Here is a 17,116-nt window from a genome sequence, read left to right as displayed (position 1 = left end):
GATACAGTGCCTTCCATGACAGATATATCTCTCCTTACAGAGTAGACATTTGCAGATCTCGCAGCTCCTTTCCTTCGTGCGCTTTTTTTTTTTTCGTTGTTGTTGGTGGAATTTACAGCAGAGAATGCCTTCGATAGTCAAGTGGGACTCTAAGTTAAAGCCAGAAAAGACACAACAATCTAAGCCTAGCTTACAGTGGGCATTATTAACGTACACGAGGCATCGCCAAAGGCAGCATGATGGACTTTCAAACATATTATCTTTGCTTAAATCAGATCATAGGACAAGAAAACTCAACAAAGGAAAAGGATCAAGAGTCTACGATGTCTGCTTTTTCTTAGGCTTCATAGCCCATCCACTCAAGCATCTCCACCCAGCACCGCACTTCCTCCCCTCATCAATAACCGCAGCCGTCTCATCAAGCAACTTATGATTATCGCGGCCCATCTCCACCTGCAATTTCAACATCCACTGCTCCCACATCCAGCCGCCAAACAGGCCGGTAGTACTGGCGATGTCCGCAGTACTTCCCATTAGCTCAGCAGTATCCGGTGAGGATGGTGTCCTTATCCCAGGGACCTGAGCATGTTCATTATACGGCGCTCCCATGGGCAGGAACAGCCAAGCCCGTTTGAGGTCTCCGAAATTTGCCTTGCGGAGCCTCGACAAGAACGCCTTTGTCGGCGCAGGATCGTAACCGCGGGTCTTGAGGTTGAATCCGAACTCGACGGATGTTGCAGACCCATATGTACCGGCACGAACGATTTCAGAGTCCATCAGGAAGAACTCGAGGTATCCACCCGGTTTCAAGCAGCGGAGACATTCTTTCAGGCACATGTCGACTTCATCATCGCGCGCGCCGACCGGCCGAGAAGATTTTAATAACATGTGCAGGGACCGGGCCGAAATGAGGTCGAATTGGTTATCCTTGAACGGAAGTTTCCAGAGGCAAGGAACAGATATATGTTGGTAATTAGGAGGTGCCTCCACTGGACTCACTGCTTGATCCTTTGTCACGGCGGTGAAGACCTCGACGTTGGGATATTCGTTCGCAAGATGCCATCCCCACTCGCATGCCGACTGACCTCCAAGGTCAAGAGCTTTAACTCGACGCTTTCCAGGAGTTCTCGGCTGACCCGGTGGAGCAGCTTCTGCCATTCGCTTTGCCGCCGGGCTAGGTACCAGGGGACCACCGTTGAGAAACTTCAGTGCCTCGATAGCCCAGGCTGAAGCGCGAAGTTGTACCAAGGCATCCTGCTCCTTCTCAACATTTGAAAACATGACTTGCTCCTGAAGAACTGATGGAAGTTTGGAATTACGTGGTGCCTGGGCGAAGGGCCCTCGGTACGGAGGGCGAACCGGGTTGTTCAATTCATATTTGCCCGCAACATGATCAACATGTTTCGCAGGCATACTTAGACGGGCAGCCTGCATGGCTTCAAACCGGAAGTTGCTATGGAGGAAAGCATCAGCGTTCTGTGATGTTTGCTGAACATGCTTAAAACCGAGATAAAACGTGGGTTCTTTTGTTGGCAAAGGTTTGCTCGGGGGCTCCGAAAGCACTTTTGTAGAGCGTTCCGAATATTTAGTCGAATCTATATGATCGGCAGTTGGCTTGGTTTCACCCACTTTCCCACTTGCCGCACTTCCTAGCGATCCTTGAACGGCGCCATTAAGGCGTTTGTCCTCGATTCCTGTTAGATATGCCGATTGAGTAGCCAGCCAAAGGGTAGTGCGATCAAGGTTGGACATAGAATGAGCTTTTAAAGCTTTCGCGTAGGTCGCATCATAATCATTGTCGTTGTTTTCGTTGTTGTTGTTGTCGGGCCCGTCACGAACTCCTTCGCGTTGCGCTTCTTCGGCAAATTCCGCTGGGATCTTTCTTGCAGTTGGTGGGCCTGATACCAGTGCTTTCGCAGTGGGAGGGCCTTCCGTGCCATCATCCGGGCATTCGACAACTTGCTCGACGATTGTATTTCCTTGCGGATCCCACGGCAAGTCGTAAAATTTCTCAGCCATAGCCGAGGTGGGCGTGTTTGCACTTGAAAAACACCATGTTTTCCGGGCTTGTCCCTTGAGGGAGGCAAAGAAACCACCGGGTGAGGGCACACTCAACGAGGTGAACGAGGATCCCGAATAGGCCGACGCAGACAAGGGATCGCCAGGATCCTTGTTACGCATGTGAGATAGCAGCTCGTGCATTTCTTTCGCTTCTCCCACTTCTGAGGGCGGTCTGCTTTGAAAACGGTCTGAATTCACCTCGAAGCGTTGGAGGGCAGCCAGCGCGGCAACAGGAAGCTGCAATCCTCTGTTGCTTTCCACGGACGGCGCGGCATCCGACTCACACACCGAAGACGAACCATCCTCGACGGCATGGGCTGGAATACGCGGGAAGTTCCCAAGGAAAGCACTCCAGTCTTCAGGTGCGTCCAGCTGGACATCAAGCCGTGGGCTGGCTGAAGCGCTCGCGGATCGGGAAGGGTGTCCAGACTCCAGATTGCCACGCACTCGTAACCTCTGTTCGTCCCAATTGACATCAGGTACATCAGCCAGATCAGGAGTTTGCGGGGTACTGAACGTTGAGGGTCTATCGGACACCTCGCTGGCACTTCCAGCCAGAGATGGCGGAGCAGCGATCTTAGGGACGTTTTGAGGCAGCTTGGCGAGGGCTAGAGGAGAAACGGGGATCTTGGGCGGCGGAGTAGGAGGAAGAGGTGAGGATTTGGCACCGACCTTGGACGATGGAATGTACAGCGTAGGGAACGTCCGTCGACGGCTATCCTTGGAGATGCTGCTTGCATCAGAGACCGTGAACGAGCTGTTTGACCCCGTTTCAGCCTGGCTCGACAAGGAGGGACAGCTTTCACGGTCCGATTCATCCGTTGCGTCATACAGGTCGTCGAAATGGTCCCGGTGCCGTGCCCGACAGTCCGTTGAACAGGAAGCCCTCCTCGAGGAGGAGATCGAGAAGCGATTCCCATCTCCGTGCTGTGCCAGCGGAGAGGATCCATGGGCACCAGCGCCACGAGGATGTATCTTAGCCTTGGCCCTGGAGGAGCTGTCGTAGCGCTGGTGGCTCTGGCCATCCGTGATGATTCTATGCAAGCTGCGTCCGATATAGTTGCCTCGGGCCTCCTGCGAATCTTCCATTATAGTATTAAGCGATCCTTCGGCTCGAACCTGCCGAGAAAGCGAAGGCCGTGTTGAAGAATTGAATGTCAGCGCCATGGTTGAAGAAAAGATTATCCTCACGTTGCAGCAGCAGATGAACCAGCTCTGTAGAGAGAAACGGCGCCAATGTTTGAGAGAGAGAGAGAAAAACCAGCTCTCGTCGTTGATTATAAGGTATATTAAGTATTAAAATTAGTTCGAGTAAAGCAAAAGAAGCAAGGAAGAAGACAAAGACGTCAAACCTGATCAACAGGCTCGCGAGAAAGTGAAGTGAAGGAGAAGATGGAAGAATAAAAAAAGAGAGAAAGAGAGAGAGAGAGAGAGATGAGAGAAGATGAGAGACGAAAAGAGTGAAATATGAAAGGTGAACCTCCAACCGCCGCCGATGCTGGCTGGTCTGACAGGTGACCCCACCGGCCCATCTGCACGACGCTGATTGGCGGAGCACCGGTTCGTCAGGCGGGCACCAACGCACGGGAGGACCCACTACGGCCAATGAGAGAACCTGGCGCCGACGGCGCTTAGAAGAAACGCATCGTCATTGGACAGTGCTGCCCCACACTCCCATGCTGCAGAAGCCAATGAGACTACCCAATCCGGTAGGCGCCAGGCCCAAAAAGGGTGCTATTTATGGTAAGTGTGTGGGGTTTTCCTTTTGGGCTGCTGCTTCCCAATCTTCTGTAACTTCTGTACGGAGTATGTGCTCCTGTACTCCCATCGTGCAAGTGCAACCCCCTCGCCTTCCGAGAGCGGAAAGCCCACCGGCCTGATTGGGCAAATTGTGGGCTGCTCCTGCTGGCGGGAAAAACGTCTTAGCCGGCCAATCCACGCACGCCCGCACGGGATGTCACGGTTGGCCGGCCGACGCTTAGCTCACCGACGTTACATCCGGCAGAGAGAGAGCGCGAGAGAGAGCGAGAGAGAGAGGGAAATTGTATGTCATCGGCACATCGTGATCATTCGGTCATGGAATACAGATTATATAGCATATGTAACATCAAAAAAAAAAAAAAAAAGGTCAAAAGAGAAAAAAGCGAATCACACATGGCGGCAGAGAGCCTGTCGCCACAGATCATTAGAACGGTCAACCAAAAAGAACAGAAAAGAAAAAAGAAAAAACAAGGCCACAAAAACGAAGCAGACAACATCCAGCCACGATCCGCTCTCATTCCCTATCGTGAAGGATGGGCGGGTGAAAGAGTCGTCCGTGGCTGGCGAGAGAAAGCGAACCAGACGAAAGCAGCAGATCAACGGCAACGAAAATATAATCACATAGCTCAAACAGCATACAATCGTTAGACAAACGTTCAACATTAAAAAAAAAAGAAAAGAAAAGGAAAAAGAAAAAACTACAAGCACGAATAGAAAAAAACTGAAGACCAGCAGCCTTTCAACAGAGGGAACACAATGCCACCGTGAGGGTGAATCGAGCTCCTCTGTTAAAAGGCGAAGAACGCAGGTGGAGATTCGCGAAAATCTCCACCCGAACCTAGACAAGACGAAGAAATAGAAAAAAGAATAGGAAGAAACACAAAAAAAAAAAAAAAAAAAGAAGAATAAAAGAAACAAAACGGAGAGGGGGGGAAAAGGGTCAAAACGATAAATATCAAGGCAGAAATGGTACAGCGTAGATCGTAGACGATTCTACAGCATAACTGGAACATAAGATCCAACCTCAGCGCTCATCGGCTGGGCCTGCATGAATGATGCATGATCAAAGTAGGACGATGAATCGAAAGGATTCAAAGCTGCGTTGGCAAACCCTTGATAGCCACCTCCCGTGCTCTCGTCCCACTCGAGTGGCGAGTTGGTGAACTCCTCAAACTCGAACGCGAGCTCTTGCGTCACGTCGTTGGGCTCTTCGACCGGCGAGGAGGTGTGCGAGTCGAAGGTGGTCTGGACGGCCGGCGAATCGGGCCCTTGGCCGTCGCTGGGGTCGAGGCTCGAGGTGTCGGATATCCTTCGCCGGCCGAGAAGTTCGGCCTCCTCCGAGGTGATGTCGTTGTCGAGGAGGATCCGTGCGTTGTCCACCACGATCTCCTCGCGCTGCTCCATCCAGTGCTTGAGCACATCCATCGAGGGCGTGGTGCCGCCTCCTTTCCCACCACGCTTCTCGCTGTCCTTGCCTCTTCCACCGCGCCCGCGTTGGCAGGGGTTGAAGTGCGTGCGTCGAAGGTGAGCTGCTGCGTTATAGTTGGCGCCATATCGCTTGCCGTTGCGGCACGCCTTGCAGTTGGCAAGGAACTTCTTGTCTGGGGAGATGTCAACACACACCCAGACCCTCCGCACGACGGCATGTACACGTTCAACGTGTCTTCTCAGCTCATGCTCGCCGTGAAAGCCGTCAGGCTGTTCATTGCAGTATTTACAGTAGGTCTTCGGTCGTGAAGGCCGCTGGACAGACGCCTTGGGGATGGCCGCAACTTCTCGAGAAGTGCCGTCTTCTGACGCGATGATCATTTTATGCTCCAGAACATTATTTGGCTGCATCTTCGCAGGCTTTGGTGCGATCTTCTGTGTGCCTTGCACAATTTGCTCTCGAGTCCTCCGCCGAGCCCGAGTCTCGCTTGAGGCTACCGAGTTTGCACTTTGACTCGATAGAGAATGCTTCATCTCGGTGGATGAAGGTGAAGAAGAAGAAGAGCAAGAAGCAGAAGAAGCACAACGATTCAAAGGAGAAACAGCATGACGAAAGAAGTCAGACCCGGATTCAGGCAGTGACTGAGAAAACTGAACATGATGCATGTTACGAGAATGAAACTGGGAAATAGGAGAAGAAGAAGAGTTGAGGCAATAACTGGCGTCATTGTAATGACCAAATGACTGCGCATTGAAACTTGCTGACAACTGAGCATCTGGAAAATCCAGATTTTCGAGAAATGATCTGTTCGAGTCGAACCTGATCATATCCATTCCTCCACACAGCGAGTCTGATGTCAGACTCCGAGTCATCTGAAGTGACTCCGTCCCCACGGTCAACTGACCTTGATCTTGCGAGTCGAGAACCAATGCGTCCGCCGGGATGGTGTGATCCATGTCGATCTCGATGGGGCTACTGGACGATCCAGAAGCCTGGCCGCCGTGGGTGGGAGCAGCGAAACCGTCCAAACCGCTTTGCGAGAAGTCCGTTGAGACAGTCTGGGACTGCTGGAGGGGAGAAGGTGCCGCTTGGGCTGGGAAAAAGGCCAATCCCTCCGTCGACTGCGAGGGAACAGCTGACACTTGTTGGTTCCAAGATTTGCGAGAGCCGGATGCTGTGCCAGTCTTCCGAGATGAGTTCCCTGTCCGAGACCGTGTTGATGACTGTCGAGCAAGCTGAGAGCGAACAGAAGATGAAGAGCTAGAGGACGGTCGGGTCACGGAGTAAGGCTCCGGGGTCTACAGCCACAGTTAATCTCCCAAAGGGGGTAAAGAGGAGTGGGAACGAAGACAGCTCGAAGGGAGCTATAACCAAGGACGTGGAAAGGTGGAAACCTACGGTAGCTCGTCGTTTCGTTGGGGGAGATCCAGGAGGCAAAGTGCGAGGAACGTCATCCCCAGTCCGTTTTCCCAAAAAGCGAGGCCCACCGCTTCCATCCTGTGTGCTGAGTCTGGAGCCGCTGGCGGCGGCGGAGGCAGTCGGTCCACAGATGAAGTGGCTGAGTTGCTGGGTCCAGAGTTGCTGTCTCTTCGATTCCGAGAGATTCGAATGTTGTGTCCAAAAAAGATCTCTGGCCGATGATAGTAGCTGGTCGGAATTGACGTTGAGAGCCATGTTGAAGCTGTCTTCAAGGGAAGATAAAACCAAAATAGATGCTCCAGTTGTTGGTCTCAGGTCCGGTCGAGTTGTAGTCACAGTCGGAGTCCGATTTACCTTAAGGTAATCTGAGGCATACAGAACAGTGATGTTGAAGGTAAAATGGGGACGTGCTCATACAGGAGCTTGAATGAGAACAATAAAATATATATATATATATATAAAATATGAGAAGGTATGAGTGGTAATTTTAAAATCTCAATGATTCGTGCAGTGTGATAAGTTGAGCGATAAGTTCAGTGATGGGGGGAAGAGAGAGAGAGAGAGAGAGAGAAAAAGGGGAGAGAGAGAAGTGGGAGTTGAGGGCTTTATTGAAAGACGCACAACGCGGGAGGACAAGACTAACCCGACAGGGAATTTCAGATGGGCACTGCTGACCACCAACATGGCCGCCGAGTTGCGAACCCACGGCCGGGTTTGAAACGCCAAACGGGCCAGGAGGTCCAGGATGAGTCGGACAGGTGAAGAGGATTCTCCGCCTGGTATCCAACCAATCGCGGAGACCACTCAACGAACCACACGGATGCTTTTTCTGCCAGGAGACCTTGTCGATGAGACGAATTAGAAGCCGAAGAAATACACCATCAGGGTGTGCCAGGTCTGATCCCGTTCTCGATGAGCGGGAAGACAGATCACAGACCACCAGGCCAAAGGCCGTCCTGAGCCCACGGCCAACAGCGGGCAGAAGAAAGGCCGTCCGACGGCACAGGCTCGGGTGACGAGAAAGGCTGTGCAGCTGGAGGTTGGCCGCGGAGCTGGTCGCAGTCGACGGCCGTAGCAGCTGCACGCCGCTCGCCAATCGCCGCGCGCCTCAAAGTGAGGCAGCCTCACAGAGCGAGCCTCCAGCGAAATCGGGCGCTGGGCGAGCGCTTGGCTGCAGGACGTGGCCGCAAGTCGTGTGGACACCTGCAGCCGGCCGCCAGTAAGATCAGATCACCCTGCGACGAAAAACCAGCGTCGTTGGGCTTGGACTTGGGCGTGGTCTCGGCGGTGCATCTCGGCAAAAACGAAGGGAATCTCTCGTCCAAGGCTCACACATTCATCTCACCCACTCCAGAAATTCCGCTCTCACTCAGGATGGATGAATGTACGAGGCCACTGGCTTTTTGTTTTTCCTTTCCCTCCTCCAACGAATTCTTGATGGCCCCTCTGTGAGCCTCTGATGAGACTTCAGTCGAGTCTCGGTTCTCCAGGAAAGCCAAAAGGCACTTTATTCTCGTATTCATGCATGCAGCGTCGACCAGCCCCAATGAGGGGCTTATTCTCTCATGCACCTGAGATAACACTGCCTTTCAGTGATGCCACGTTGCTCCAATGGGCCCGGCACTCCGCAACACCCTCTCCCCTGGTTGAAAACAGGGAGAATAATTCCGGCTTCCCGTCGCATCGGCCGCGTGAGCAGCGGTGTGTGGCCGTATGAATAATCAACTCACGTGATTATCATGCCAACGCCGAGGTCCCAGACGGGAGGGTGACTGGCGCAGCGGTATCTTCGGACGCTATTTGTGGGGGAATGGAGTCGTCTGGAGCAGAACCACGAGATGCATGCTACTCTCTGTCCGTCCAACTCCTTCATCCAATGCAGGGGCGCCTGCATGTGCTTTGTGACCGTTTCAGGAATCTCGATTGTCCATTGCTGGCACATATCTTCCGTCTTGGCCTCTTCACACGACCACCGCGGCACAGAATTTGGAAAGGATGTGCTGAATGTGAACATCCTTTTAATTGGGCGATACGGAGGACTGGACAATGAGACTTCAAGAGGAGGAGGCAAATGATCTCCCAAGTGGTAAACGGCTAAAAGAACACTTGCCATCCGATCGTCTCTTGTCTGCCCAAAGGTGGGCCATTCTTCGGGTCAAAAAGCTCAAATTAAATGTCCTTGCTGAGTGCAGGAACTTTCTCCCGAAACCATGGAATACCCAAACCAGGTTGCCAGGTCCATCTCCTACCCGTCATTCGTCATCATCTTGCCTCCAACAATTGTTGCACCACGAATGTGCAGATGCAAGCCCACACAGAGGCACTCCCGCGCGGATAATCTTATAAACCATGCTGAGTCTCGAACCGAAGTGGTGGACACATCAACCGCTTCCGCACCGGCTTGAACTCAAGATCAGCGTGGTCGCCAGCGGACCGTGCCACTTCCGGCCCTCTCGTGACCTTTCGAGCCAGCAATGCGCCGCTGGCTACTCTGTATTTTGAAATCAAATACATACTTCGCATGGAGACCCCAACCCATCTTTTTGGTGCCATTGTTGGCGTGAATTTCATACACTCATCCAATATCATATGCCCCGCTTCGTACGAACGTACAGCTGGGCGGACAGCCCAGAATATTCAGAGACACGTATTTCCCAATCCCTCATCACCCTCCTGGTTATGTCCATGAGCAGTCGCAGAAGAGAAAGCTCGGTCCCAGAGCACCTTGCCGTAGACTTACTTTTGCCCAACCTCCAAATCTGCTTCCCTTCACCGCTCCGAGCCTCCAGGGACCGACCAATGACGTAATAACTAGCTGGTCTCTATTGCTTAGTCATCGATTGCGAAATGCGGAGCTCCAAAACAGCTTGCATCGTACGTCGTCCACGACGAAACACACGAGATCGAAACTGAGATACCTATCGCTGAGGCCGAGCAAGCCTCAAATTCATCAAGTTATGCCGGACCAAACTCCTTCATATTCCTTTGACGACCCCACCCTCTACCTCTTCACCTCCCTCACAGCTGGTTCCTCACATATCATCACCGCTACTTCAAGATTAGAAACTATCCTGAAAGCCAACAAGATCGGCTTTCGAGCCATCGATGTCGCCACAGATGACAAAGCCCGAATGTTGTGGGGACGCCGGTCAAAGGGAAGGAAATTACCCGGGCTAGTGAGGTACGGGAACATTGTTGGTGTCAGTATCAACCCCCTCCTCCCCTCCCCCTTCGTACCTGCAGGAGACGAACCCACCTTGATGAAACAAGCCATCCGGGATACATGAATGCGTCCCATTTGGGCAGTATGCTAAACTTGGTCAAAACGAACAGGACATCGTGCAAATCGAGGAATGGAACGAATACGGCGAACTCAAGGACCAACTTCGAGGGGATCCAACCTCAGCGGCGCTCGCGGCGGCGGACATCTCACCAGTTCCCTCCAGCACAAACACCCCCTCCAATAAACCACCATCAGCAACACTCTTTCCACCGTCCACCACCTCATCCTCTCCACATATCCAGATTGTGGGAACCCCTTCGCGCACACCCTCGGCCCAGTCGAAGCAGGCAGAGCGCCTGACGCTGGCTCTCAAGCAGGCAAGCGAAGAAGCCGCCGCAAAGGCAAAGGAAAACACGCGCACCAAGTTGAATGCGGTGTCACCATCGTCTACACAAGGCGCGGAACAGGCAGCGGCGGAGATGACTACTTCTACTACTACTACTACTACTACAGGTGAGGAGAAGCCAGCTGTCAAAACGGAAGCAGAAGGTTTAAAGCCAGAAGAGGGATCACAGCCAACATTGAAGTCTGAAGAGAAGAGGGAGGAGGGAGGGCCCTCTCCTTCCCCGCTTCAGGATGATGCAGAGGAGAAAGAGAAACAGGATGCCAAAGACACAGATAGTGGCGAGAAAGAGGCAAGCAATGTTGACAACAAGTAGGCCCTCGTGACAGCACGCAGTTAAAAAAAAGGGAAGTGTGGAATGGAAGTATGTTGTATGTGCACCATGGACATATTCCTCAAACTATTATGTGCACATGCGTACTCCGTATTATTCCTCTAATTAATAATGAATATCAAATGATAACACTGGCATTGCTGGAATGCACATCATGACCATCATATATCGGTATCCTTTTTTTCTCCCTGCCTGAAGAAACAACTCGTTCTCATAAACCATAAAGCGAGTCGGGAGGGGGGAAAAAAAGCAAAAAGGAAAAAAAAAAAAAAAAGAAAAAGAAAAAGAAAAAGAAAAACTATCTACGGAGTATATATCTTTTCTATAAGGCTATGTTATACACTGCTTCGGAACGCACATCAAATATCCACCCATGTTCATGCGCTTCTCCTCTTCTCCACGGCCTCTCGAAGCTTTGCAATAACCTCTGCAGGATCCTTGGCTCCAAAGACCGCCGATCCAGCTACGATCACGTTGGCGCCAGCGTCAGCAGCTTGGTCGATGGTTCCCACGCCCAAACCTCCATCGACCTCAATGTTCATGTCCGGATATTTCTTTCTCAGGGCCGCGACCTTGGGGAGTTCAGAAGCCATGAATTTCTGTCCGCCAAAGCCCGGGTTGACTGTCATTATCAGGACCATCTAAAGACACTAAGCGTTAGTCAAAGAGTTTTGCACAGAACACAATCCTCCGTGCAGGGGGAGGGGAGGGAAAGACCACTTACATCCGGCCTCTCGATCTCCACGGGATTCTCCAAGATATCCCACAGGACGTCCACCGAAGTCGCCGGCTTGAGTGCAATTCCCGCTTGCATGCCCGTCTCGTGGATATACCGGATCAGTTCCTTCGGGCTGGTTCTCGCCGTGGTCTCTTTATCAGTTGGATCCTTCGCAGCAGTGGAAGTCATCGCCGCCTCCCAATGGAAACAATAAAGATCGCAGCCAGCTTGTTTAAATTCTTTTACCCATTTTTGAGGCTATTTTAGTCGAGGTAAGGTTTGCTACCTGTGGACCCTTTACAAACAACACCCGCTCCGCGTCATGGATCGGCTTGTGGTGTTGGGAGAAGACGACCAATGTGCGCAGAACGGAGAGTTGCAGGGTCCAGGTTAGGAGAAACGGTTAGCTTCTCCATTCTAGGCCAATTAAACGAAGAAAAAAAAAAAAGGCAAGTAAGCAGACTGCACGAAAGTATAGGCTTATCATTCAACGCTTTCCCTAATTAACCCAAAGGAAACACAAAACCAAAAAGGGGGAGGGGGTTCAGTTGGCAAATCCATTGGCCAAACGAACAGTGGGATCGATAATGCCTCGCGCAAAACAGTTTACGGCCCTTGCTTTTCTTTCCCAACAACTCCGGCAAGATGTGGTCGCTGAGCTGACCTACCTCTGCAATCATCATATGGCAGTCAAACGTCCCCTTTCCACCGATGCTCGCTGGTTTCTGCACATGGGCCCGAATATTCGACACCACCGGGGCACCAAAGGTTATATTGGGCACAAAATGACCATCCATAATGTCGACATGGATCCAATCGCTATCCGCCTTCATGAGATTCGAGCATTCCGCACCAAGATTGGCGAAGTCGGCAGAGAGGATGGAGGGTGCAATAATTGCTGGAGGCGCCATCGTTGTGACAGTAATATAGAAACAAAGGAGCAGTGGGAGTCAACTAGCCTTGTTTTTTATGCTCTGGGGTTTTCGACGCGCTCTGTCTGGCCGTGCGGGTGGACAAAGGACAACCAGGCTCTTCGATTCGGGCTAAGAAGATTGCGAAGTCAATTCGCAATCGGCTCGGCTGACGTATACAAACCAAAGTGAGTATATAACCACACGGGAGAAGCTCAATAGAAAAAGAACAAGAACGGCGGGTTGCTGAGCGTCTTCCAGAGGGCTGCTTTCGAAGTCATCAACCCCGCGTCGATGGCCATGAGCGACGCGGGGCCCATTGCTTGATGAGTAATATAACTATATCACGTGATAAAGCGTCTCCGAGGCCTTTTTTCGTGCGAGGCCAAGCGCCAGGAGTCACTGGGGAGAGCGAAAGGGAGCCATTCTCGACCGTCGACAACCCAGGCTGTCGTGCCACGATCTCACATGCTGAAACGCACGGGCAGCCAGCGGTAAGATGCTATAGCCAACAATAGCCTAGTGAGCCCCGACCCGTCAAGGAGCCTTAAATGGGAAGTGAACCACGATCCTGAAACTGGAACCCCGACGCAAGCAGAGCGCTCCATCACACCTAGACGCTATTGAGGAAAAGTGGCATCGCCGCCGGTAATGAGCTATGCGCCAGCCAGGGGCAGCCCTCGTCTCGAGAAAAGCTGAAAGGGAGGATGTGCCTGCGGGTTAAAATGTCAGCGTCCAGACGTACTGAATACCCACATGACGATACGCGTTACGTGACTTGCTCCGGACAAGCGAAATCGGTCAGGTACCGGAATGGTAACTAAAAAATACATGACGGCTGACTACATAGGCATTACGCGGCATTCCCTGCCCTATGATAAGGCTACTGCCACCAGTGCAATCTGTCAGAAAGCCAATAACTACCAAGCATTCTGGCGCTGCCTTGGCGAAGTCTGACCGGGAGATTGGACCAAAAATTCCTGTTGGGGGGGTTGTTTTGTGTGTGTAAAAGGTTGCATCCGGTGAAATATCAGCTTAGAGGGGCAGGGAGAGGTGAGATTGAGAGCGCTGAAGAGGAACCTATCTTACTGTAACGCTGGTGAGCACCAAGCAGCAAAGTCGTACAGGCTATTGATGGAGGTGGAGGCATCATCCCGTGATCGGTTGCATGGGTGCACAAACCTCTTTAGATTGTTCTCATCCCAATCTCCTCACACTACGGAGTACTCTGTGTTCCGTATATTCAAAGCCTGGACGAGAAATTGATCCCCCAGGTCCCAGTCAAAAACAAAGACCATCATTATGTTGACGGTACTCCGTGCATAGCCATGTAGCACAGAGAGTATCACTCACTCTTGCTCAAGACCGCTCTCAACACACGGTCCAGCTGGCTGAATCCGGATGGAGTTCCGGGGCGTGTGTGACAGAAGCAGGAGGGCGGATAACACCACACCGTCAAGCCGCCGAGGATTGGAGTACGCAGAGGCCCACTCCAGGGTAACAGACAATTGGCCAAGGACGATGATGTGGCTAGTGTGAGTTGACGACAGGCATTAGCAGCCACAATGTCTAAATCAGAGCCAATCAATTCGATGGCAATGTGGGTCTCCCTTGTCGGGCCAACGCAATCTAGACGTGGGTCTCAGGGAGCCACTGTCCAATCACAGGCCGTGTGGCTGTTGACTATCGTATGGATTGGCTGTATTGCTCCTCCGCGCCCGAAAGCAACAATCTTGGGACGGAAGATTCGGTAATACCGGTATTGATGTACTCCGTATGTACGGAGAGTATTGTGTTTCCAAGACCATCTCATCCAAGCCCTTGAGTTTCCAGAACTGCAAAAATCGTTCACAGTGGTTCTCTCCGCAATGTGCCGCTCCCTTTTGTCTTTTTGCGTGTCAAAAATTAGGTAGTTCAGGCGTTGTTAGTCTGGGGGCTTGATAGCTGTGGCTGGTCGTCAGTTATGGCTGGTGGCAGGCTAGGCTCAGACTTCCTTAGCATTCTCCACAATGGACTCTCAGCGTCATCTTCTCCACCAATGCTAAGACACCCTCGATTGGATCGCCTGCTGAGATCAAGACGGAGCTGGAACTCTTCAAAAAGTCCGCAATGTCGGAATGCATGTGTGTTTATGTGTGTGTGGACGAGCTCCAGAGGTGTGTCTGGTTGCATGAAATCAAAAGTGTTGGGAAATTGTAATCAGGGTCCATTGTCATGGCCTTGAGGAGAGTTTACGGGCCGTGTATGAGGTGAATTATCAGCCAACGTGCATTGGGGGCACAGAGAGAGAGAGAGAGAGAGAGATACACAGAACGAGCGTTTGGCATGCGCTCCGTATTCCCTGCTGTAAATGACATACCGACAGCTAGACGCAATACGTGTATGTATGGCCCGTACCAAGTATATTTAGCATATTACAAGCTTTCAAGCGCAAAAAGGCAAGTAATGAAGAACCAGACCACGCAGAAACACATCTGCCCATCCCCAGACGACTTTGCTTTCCCTTCCCTTCTCCTCTTTCTCTCCCCATCTTTGGACCTCGTCCTCATAATCGTCACCAAGCCCAGTTTCATTGTGAGTTGCCTCTTTATACTTCGAACCTCTCCATCTGTCTCTAACTGTTCATGGGACATAGATAACATCCGTCTCTCATTCTCTATCTCCCGTTTTCCACTCTGTCCTCGCACAATGGCAAGCCAGTCCTACTACCAGCAGCCTCCTCCTCAAGGGTAAGTCCAGTCACTGTAGCTGTTAACCAAGATCCCTTTTACTGACACCCTTGCTCTCCCATAGGTACCCACCTCAGGGCTATCCACCACCACAGGGCTATCCTCCTCAGGGACCTCCTCCTCAGGTACTGTCCCTTCATGCCCCAAGAAGATGAAACAAAGAAACTTTAACCACAGTGCTGATTGCTGGCACCTGACAGATGCAATATCCCCAGCAGCCACCACCCCCGCAAACTGTTATCGTGCAGGAGAAGAAAGATCGTGGATGCCTCTATGCCTGGTAAGCATATTTCACGCCAAATCTCTGACCAGATCCATTGGAAAAAATATTTACCTAACACTTGGCGATTACAGTCTCGCAACACTCTGCTGCTGTTTCCTATGTGAAGAGACCTGCGAATGTTGTGTTGAATGCCTTGATTGCTGCTTCTAAGCGCTCCTCTTCCCGAGTCGCAAAGTGGGAAATCTCTTGCTGCGAATAACTAAAACAAAAACCAGCTCCGAAAATAAAAATAAGGGCAAAAAAATTCTTGAACATATCATTTTTCCCACTTTGCTTTATCCCCTTCCCTTATCAGCTGGCATCTGCCGTATGTTTATGTTTTTATGTTATAATCACGCTGCACATTTCCTTGTCTCCCGTATTTGATGCCTCTGATCTCCTTCCAGCCAGTCTTGTTTATTACTTTTGCGAGGATCATACAGCCACCCTGCATAGATAACATTCTTGCTATGTCGTTCATGTTGATACTCCCATGCTTGGTTATTGCTTGCTAGGTTGTAAATGGCTTCGATAGTTGTTCTTAAGATAGGTACATATCGAGTTTGAGCTCTCACCTTTTCCCTCTTTTTTACTCTAATGACCTTCCCCCAGTTCCTGACTTGGCCGCTCATTCGAAATGTCTGTTCAAAAGTATGGTCCCGAATTCGAACCTCCTTTTCGCAGGAACAAACGCAAGTGGATTTTGTTCAGGCTGGTTTCGATTCAAAAGCGCTCGCCAATTACTGTCGAGGCGACTGAGCTCTTTTCTGTTCGGGGAGCTTTGGATGGATACGGCATCATGCTGATGTCTGTCAGTCTTGGGGATGCGAGGGGACCAGCCATGGACGCTTAACCTCGTACGTAAATTGAAATCAGACGGATTGTTTCCTTATCCTGCGACGAAATCCATCGTCTAGCAATACTCCTCAAGTCCGGAATAGGGATACTCCTACCCCGTTGTAGCCGGAGAGGTGATCGCGCGGCTCGTCCGGGATTCTCTCGGGCTTCATATCGTTATGATTTGGATGAGAGATTGCCCAGCGGTCAGGGTCAAAATCGAAATACGAGGCGAAGCCAAAGCCAGAAGCGCGGCTGTCCGCACGTCTTGACTGCTTGCCACATGTGCAAGTATTGTTACGGATGTGTCTGCCTTGGACGTTATCGTCGTCCTTCCCTATTTTGTGCCATAGCAAATGGCCGGGGGGTTTGTTGGTGATGAGCCTCGTCGGCGGGGGGGCTTGACGCTGTGCGCCTCCCGGCTTGGCCTGTTCCGATGGCGACTAGCCTGCACGAATTGTGTTGATTCAATCGAGGCGCGGAGCATATGAGCCGCATCTCTTTTTGTTCGCCTTGCGCCTAGTTCTCCTTGCGGGGGACCTACCCTGGAGACAAGGGTCCGCGAAGATGGGTACCTCGCTACTTGCAGACAGCTAGGATGACTCTATCTAGCATCCCCGGACCCTCCGCGGGATGTAAGGCCGGCAGATGAGATTGGGGCAATGTTTTAGCCTGACTTGAACTTGTTTGGGGAAAAATCCGATGTATGTAGATGATAGTGCTTGTATTTTGCCTGTTGTGTTAAATTAGAAAAGTTTTCATGAAAGAGAACGAACAACACAATTTGGAAGGTCATAATCTTCTCGATCAGTGGTATATGGGATGTCATGAACGATATATGCAGGACATATACTCCGTATTATCTTGGGATAAGAGCAAAGAAAATAGACAGGATTAGGTGATAGATATTTTCAATAGTTGTTTAAGAAGAGGAAAACAAAATGCTTGAATGTTGCATAATGGAAAACGAAAAATTATAATGGAGGAAGAATGGGCAAAACGGGAATACAAAATTTGAAGCGAGATAGA

General features: G+C 51.2%; 8 protein-coding genes across 8 annotated transcripts; 3 read left to right on the top strand and 5 right to left on the bottom strand.

Annotated features, from left to right (window-relative positions):
• Window positions 1-106: 106 nt before the first annotated feature.
• Window positions 107-3,437, bottom strand: CIMG_01408 (uncharacterized protein). Its single transcript, XM_001247636.2, has one exon. It carries the CDS (start codon window positions 3,226-3,228, stop codon window positions 319-321), a length of 2,910 nt encoding a protein of 969 aa, XP_001247637.1. The 5' UTR covers window positions 3,229-3,437; the 3' UTR covers window positions 107-318.
• Window positions 3,438-4,815: 1,378 nt separating this feature from the next.
• Window positions 4,816-6,925, bottom strand: CIMG_01410 (uncharacterized protein; the record flags this gene model as incomplete). The annotated part of the gene is made up of 2 exons (XM_001247638.1): window positions 4,816-6,549; window positions 6,650-6,925. The coding sequence occupies 2 exons, from the start codon at window positions 6,923-6,925 to the stop codon at window positions 4,816-4,818; spliced, it is 2,010 nt and encodes a 669-aa protein (XP_001247639.1).
• A 1,073-nt stretch (window positions 6,926-7,998) lies between these two features.
• CIMG_01411 (uncharacterized protein) lies at window positions 7,999-8,684 on the bottom strand (the record flags this gene model as incomplete). Its single annotated transcript, XM_001247639.2, has 2 exons — window positions 7,999-8,116; window positions 8,401-8,684. The coding sequence occupies 2 exons, from the start codon at window positions 8,682-8,684 to the stop codon at window positions 7,999-8,001; spliced, it is 402 nt and encodes a 133-aa protein (XP_001247640.2).
• Window positions 8,685-9,579: 895 nt separating this feature from the next.
• On the top strand, window positions 9,580-10,780 carry CIMG_01412 (uncharacterized protein). The gene is made up of 2 exons (XM_001247640.2): window positions 9,580-9,870; window positions 10,004-10,780. Exons 1-2 carry the CDS (start codon window positions 9,628-9,630, stop codon window positions 10,610-10,612), a joined length of 852 nt encoding a protein of 283 aa, XP_001247641.1. The 5' UTR covers window positions 9,580-9,627; the 3' UTR covers window positions 10,613-10,780.
• CIMG_01413 (ribulose-phosphate 3-epimerase) lies at window positions 10,715-12,535 on the bottom strand. Its single transcript, XM_001247641.2, has 3 exons — window positions 12,017-12,535; window positions 11,355-11,606; window positions 10,715-11,271 (listed from the first exon to the last, which is right to left on the bottom strand). Exons 1-3 carry the CDS (start codon window positions 12,257-12,259, stop codon window positions 11,008-11,010), a joined length of 759 nt encoding a protein of 252 aa, XP_001247642.1. The 5' UTR covers window positions 12,260-12,535; the 3' UTR covers window positions 10,715-11,007.
• A 1,289-nt stretch (window positions 12,536-13,824) lies between these two features.
• CIMG_12788 (uncharacterized protein) lies at window positions 13,825-14,458 on the top strand (the record flags this gene model as incomplete). The annotated part of the gene is made up of 3 exons (XM_004445745.1): window positions 13,825-13,894; window positions 13,927-14,033; window positions 14,258-14,458. 3 exons carry the CDS (start codon window positions 13,825-13,827, stop codon window positions 14,456-14,458), a joined length of 378 nt encoding a protein of 125 aa, XP_004445802.1.
• Window positions 14,459-14,726: 268 nt separating this feature from the next.
• CIMG_01415 (uncharacterized protein) lies at window positions 14,727-15,833 on the top strand. The gene is made up of 5 exons (XM_001247643.2): window positions 14,727-14,833; window positions 14,895-14,988; window positions 15,053-15,113; window positions 15,189-15,268; window positions 15,343-15,833. Exons 2-5 carry the CDS (start codon window positions 14,948-14,950, stop codon window positions 15,419-15,421), a joined length of 261 nt encoding a protein of 86 aa, XP_001247644.1. The 5' UTR covers window positions 14,727-14,833; window positions 14,895-14,947; the 3' UTR covers window positions 15,422-15,833.
• Window positions 15,834-15,878: 45 nt separating this feature from the next.
• CIMG_12787 (uncharacterized protein) lies at window positions 15,879-16,916 on the bottom strand (the record flags this gene model as incomplete). Its single annotated transcript, XM_004445744.1, has 4 exons — window positions 15,879-16,052; window positions 16,204-16,515; window positions 16,632-16,680; window positions 16,864-16,916. The coding sequence occupies 4 exons, from the start codon at window positions 16,914-16,916 to the stop codon at window positions 15,879-15,881; spliced, it is 588 nt and encodes a 195-aa protein (XP_004445801.1).
• Between the last annotated feature and the right edge of the window lie 200 nt (window positions 16,917-17,116).

This window comes from Coccidioides immitis, assembly GCF_000149335.2.
Source record: "Coccidioides immitis RS genomic scaffold supercont3.1, whole genome shotgun sequence".
Classification (NCBI taxonomy): domain Eukaryota; kingdom Fungi; phylum Ascomycota; class Eurotiomycetes; order Onygenales; family Onygenaceae; genus Coccidioides; species Coccidioides immitis.
Note: the sequence above shows the minus strand (reverse complement) of the source record. Positions and strands in the feature narration are given on the sequence as shown.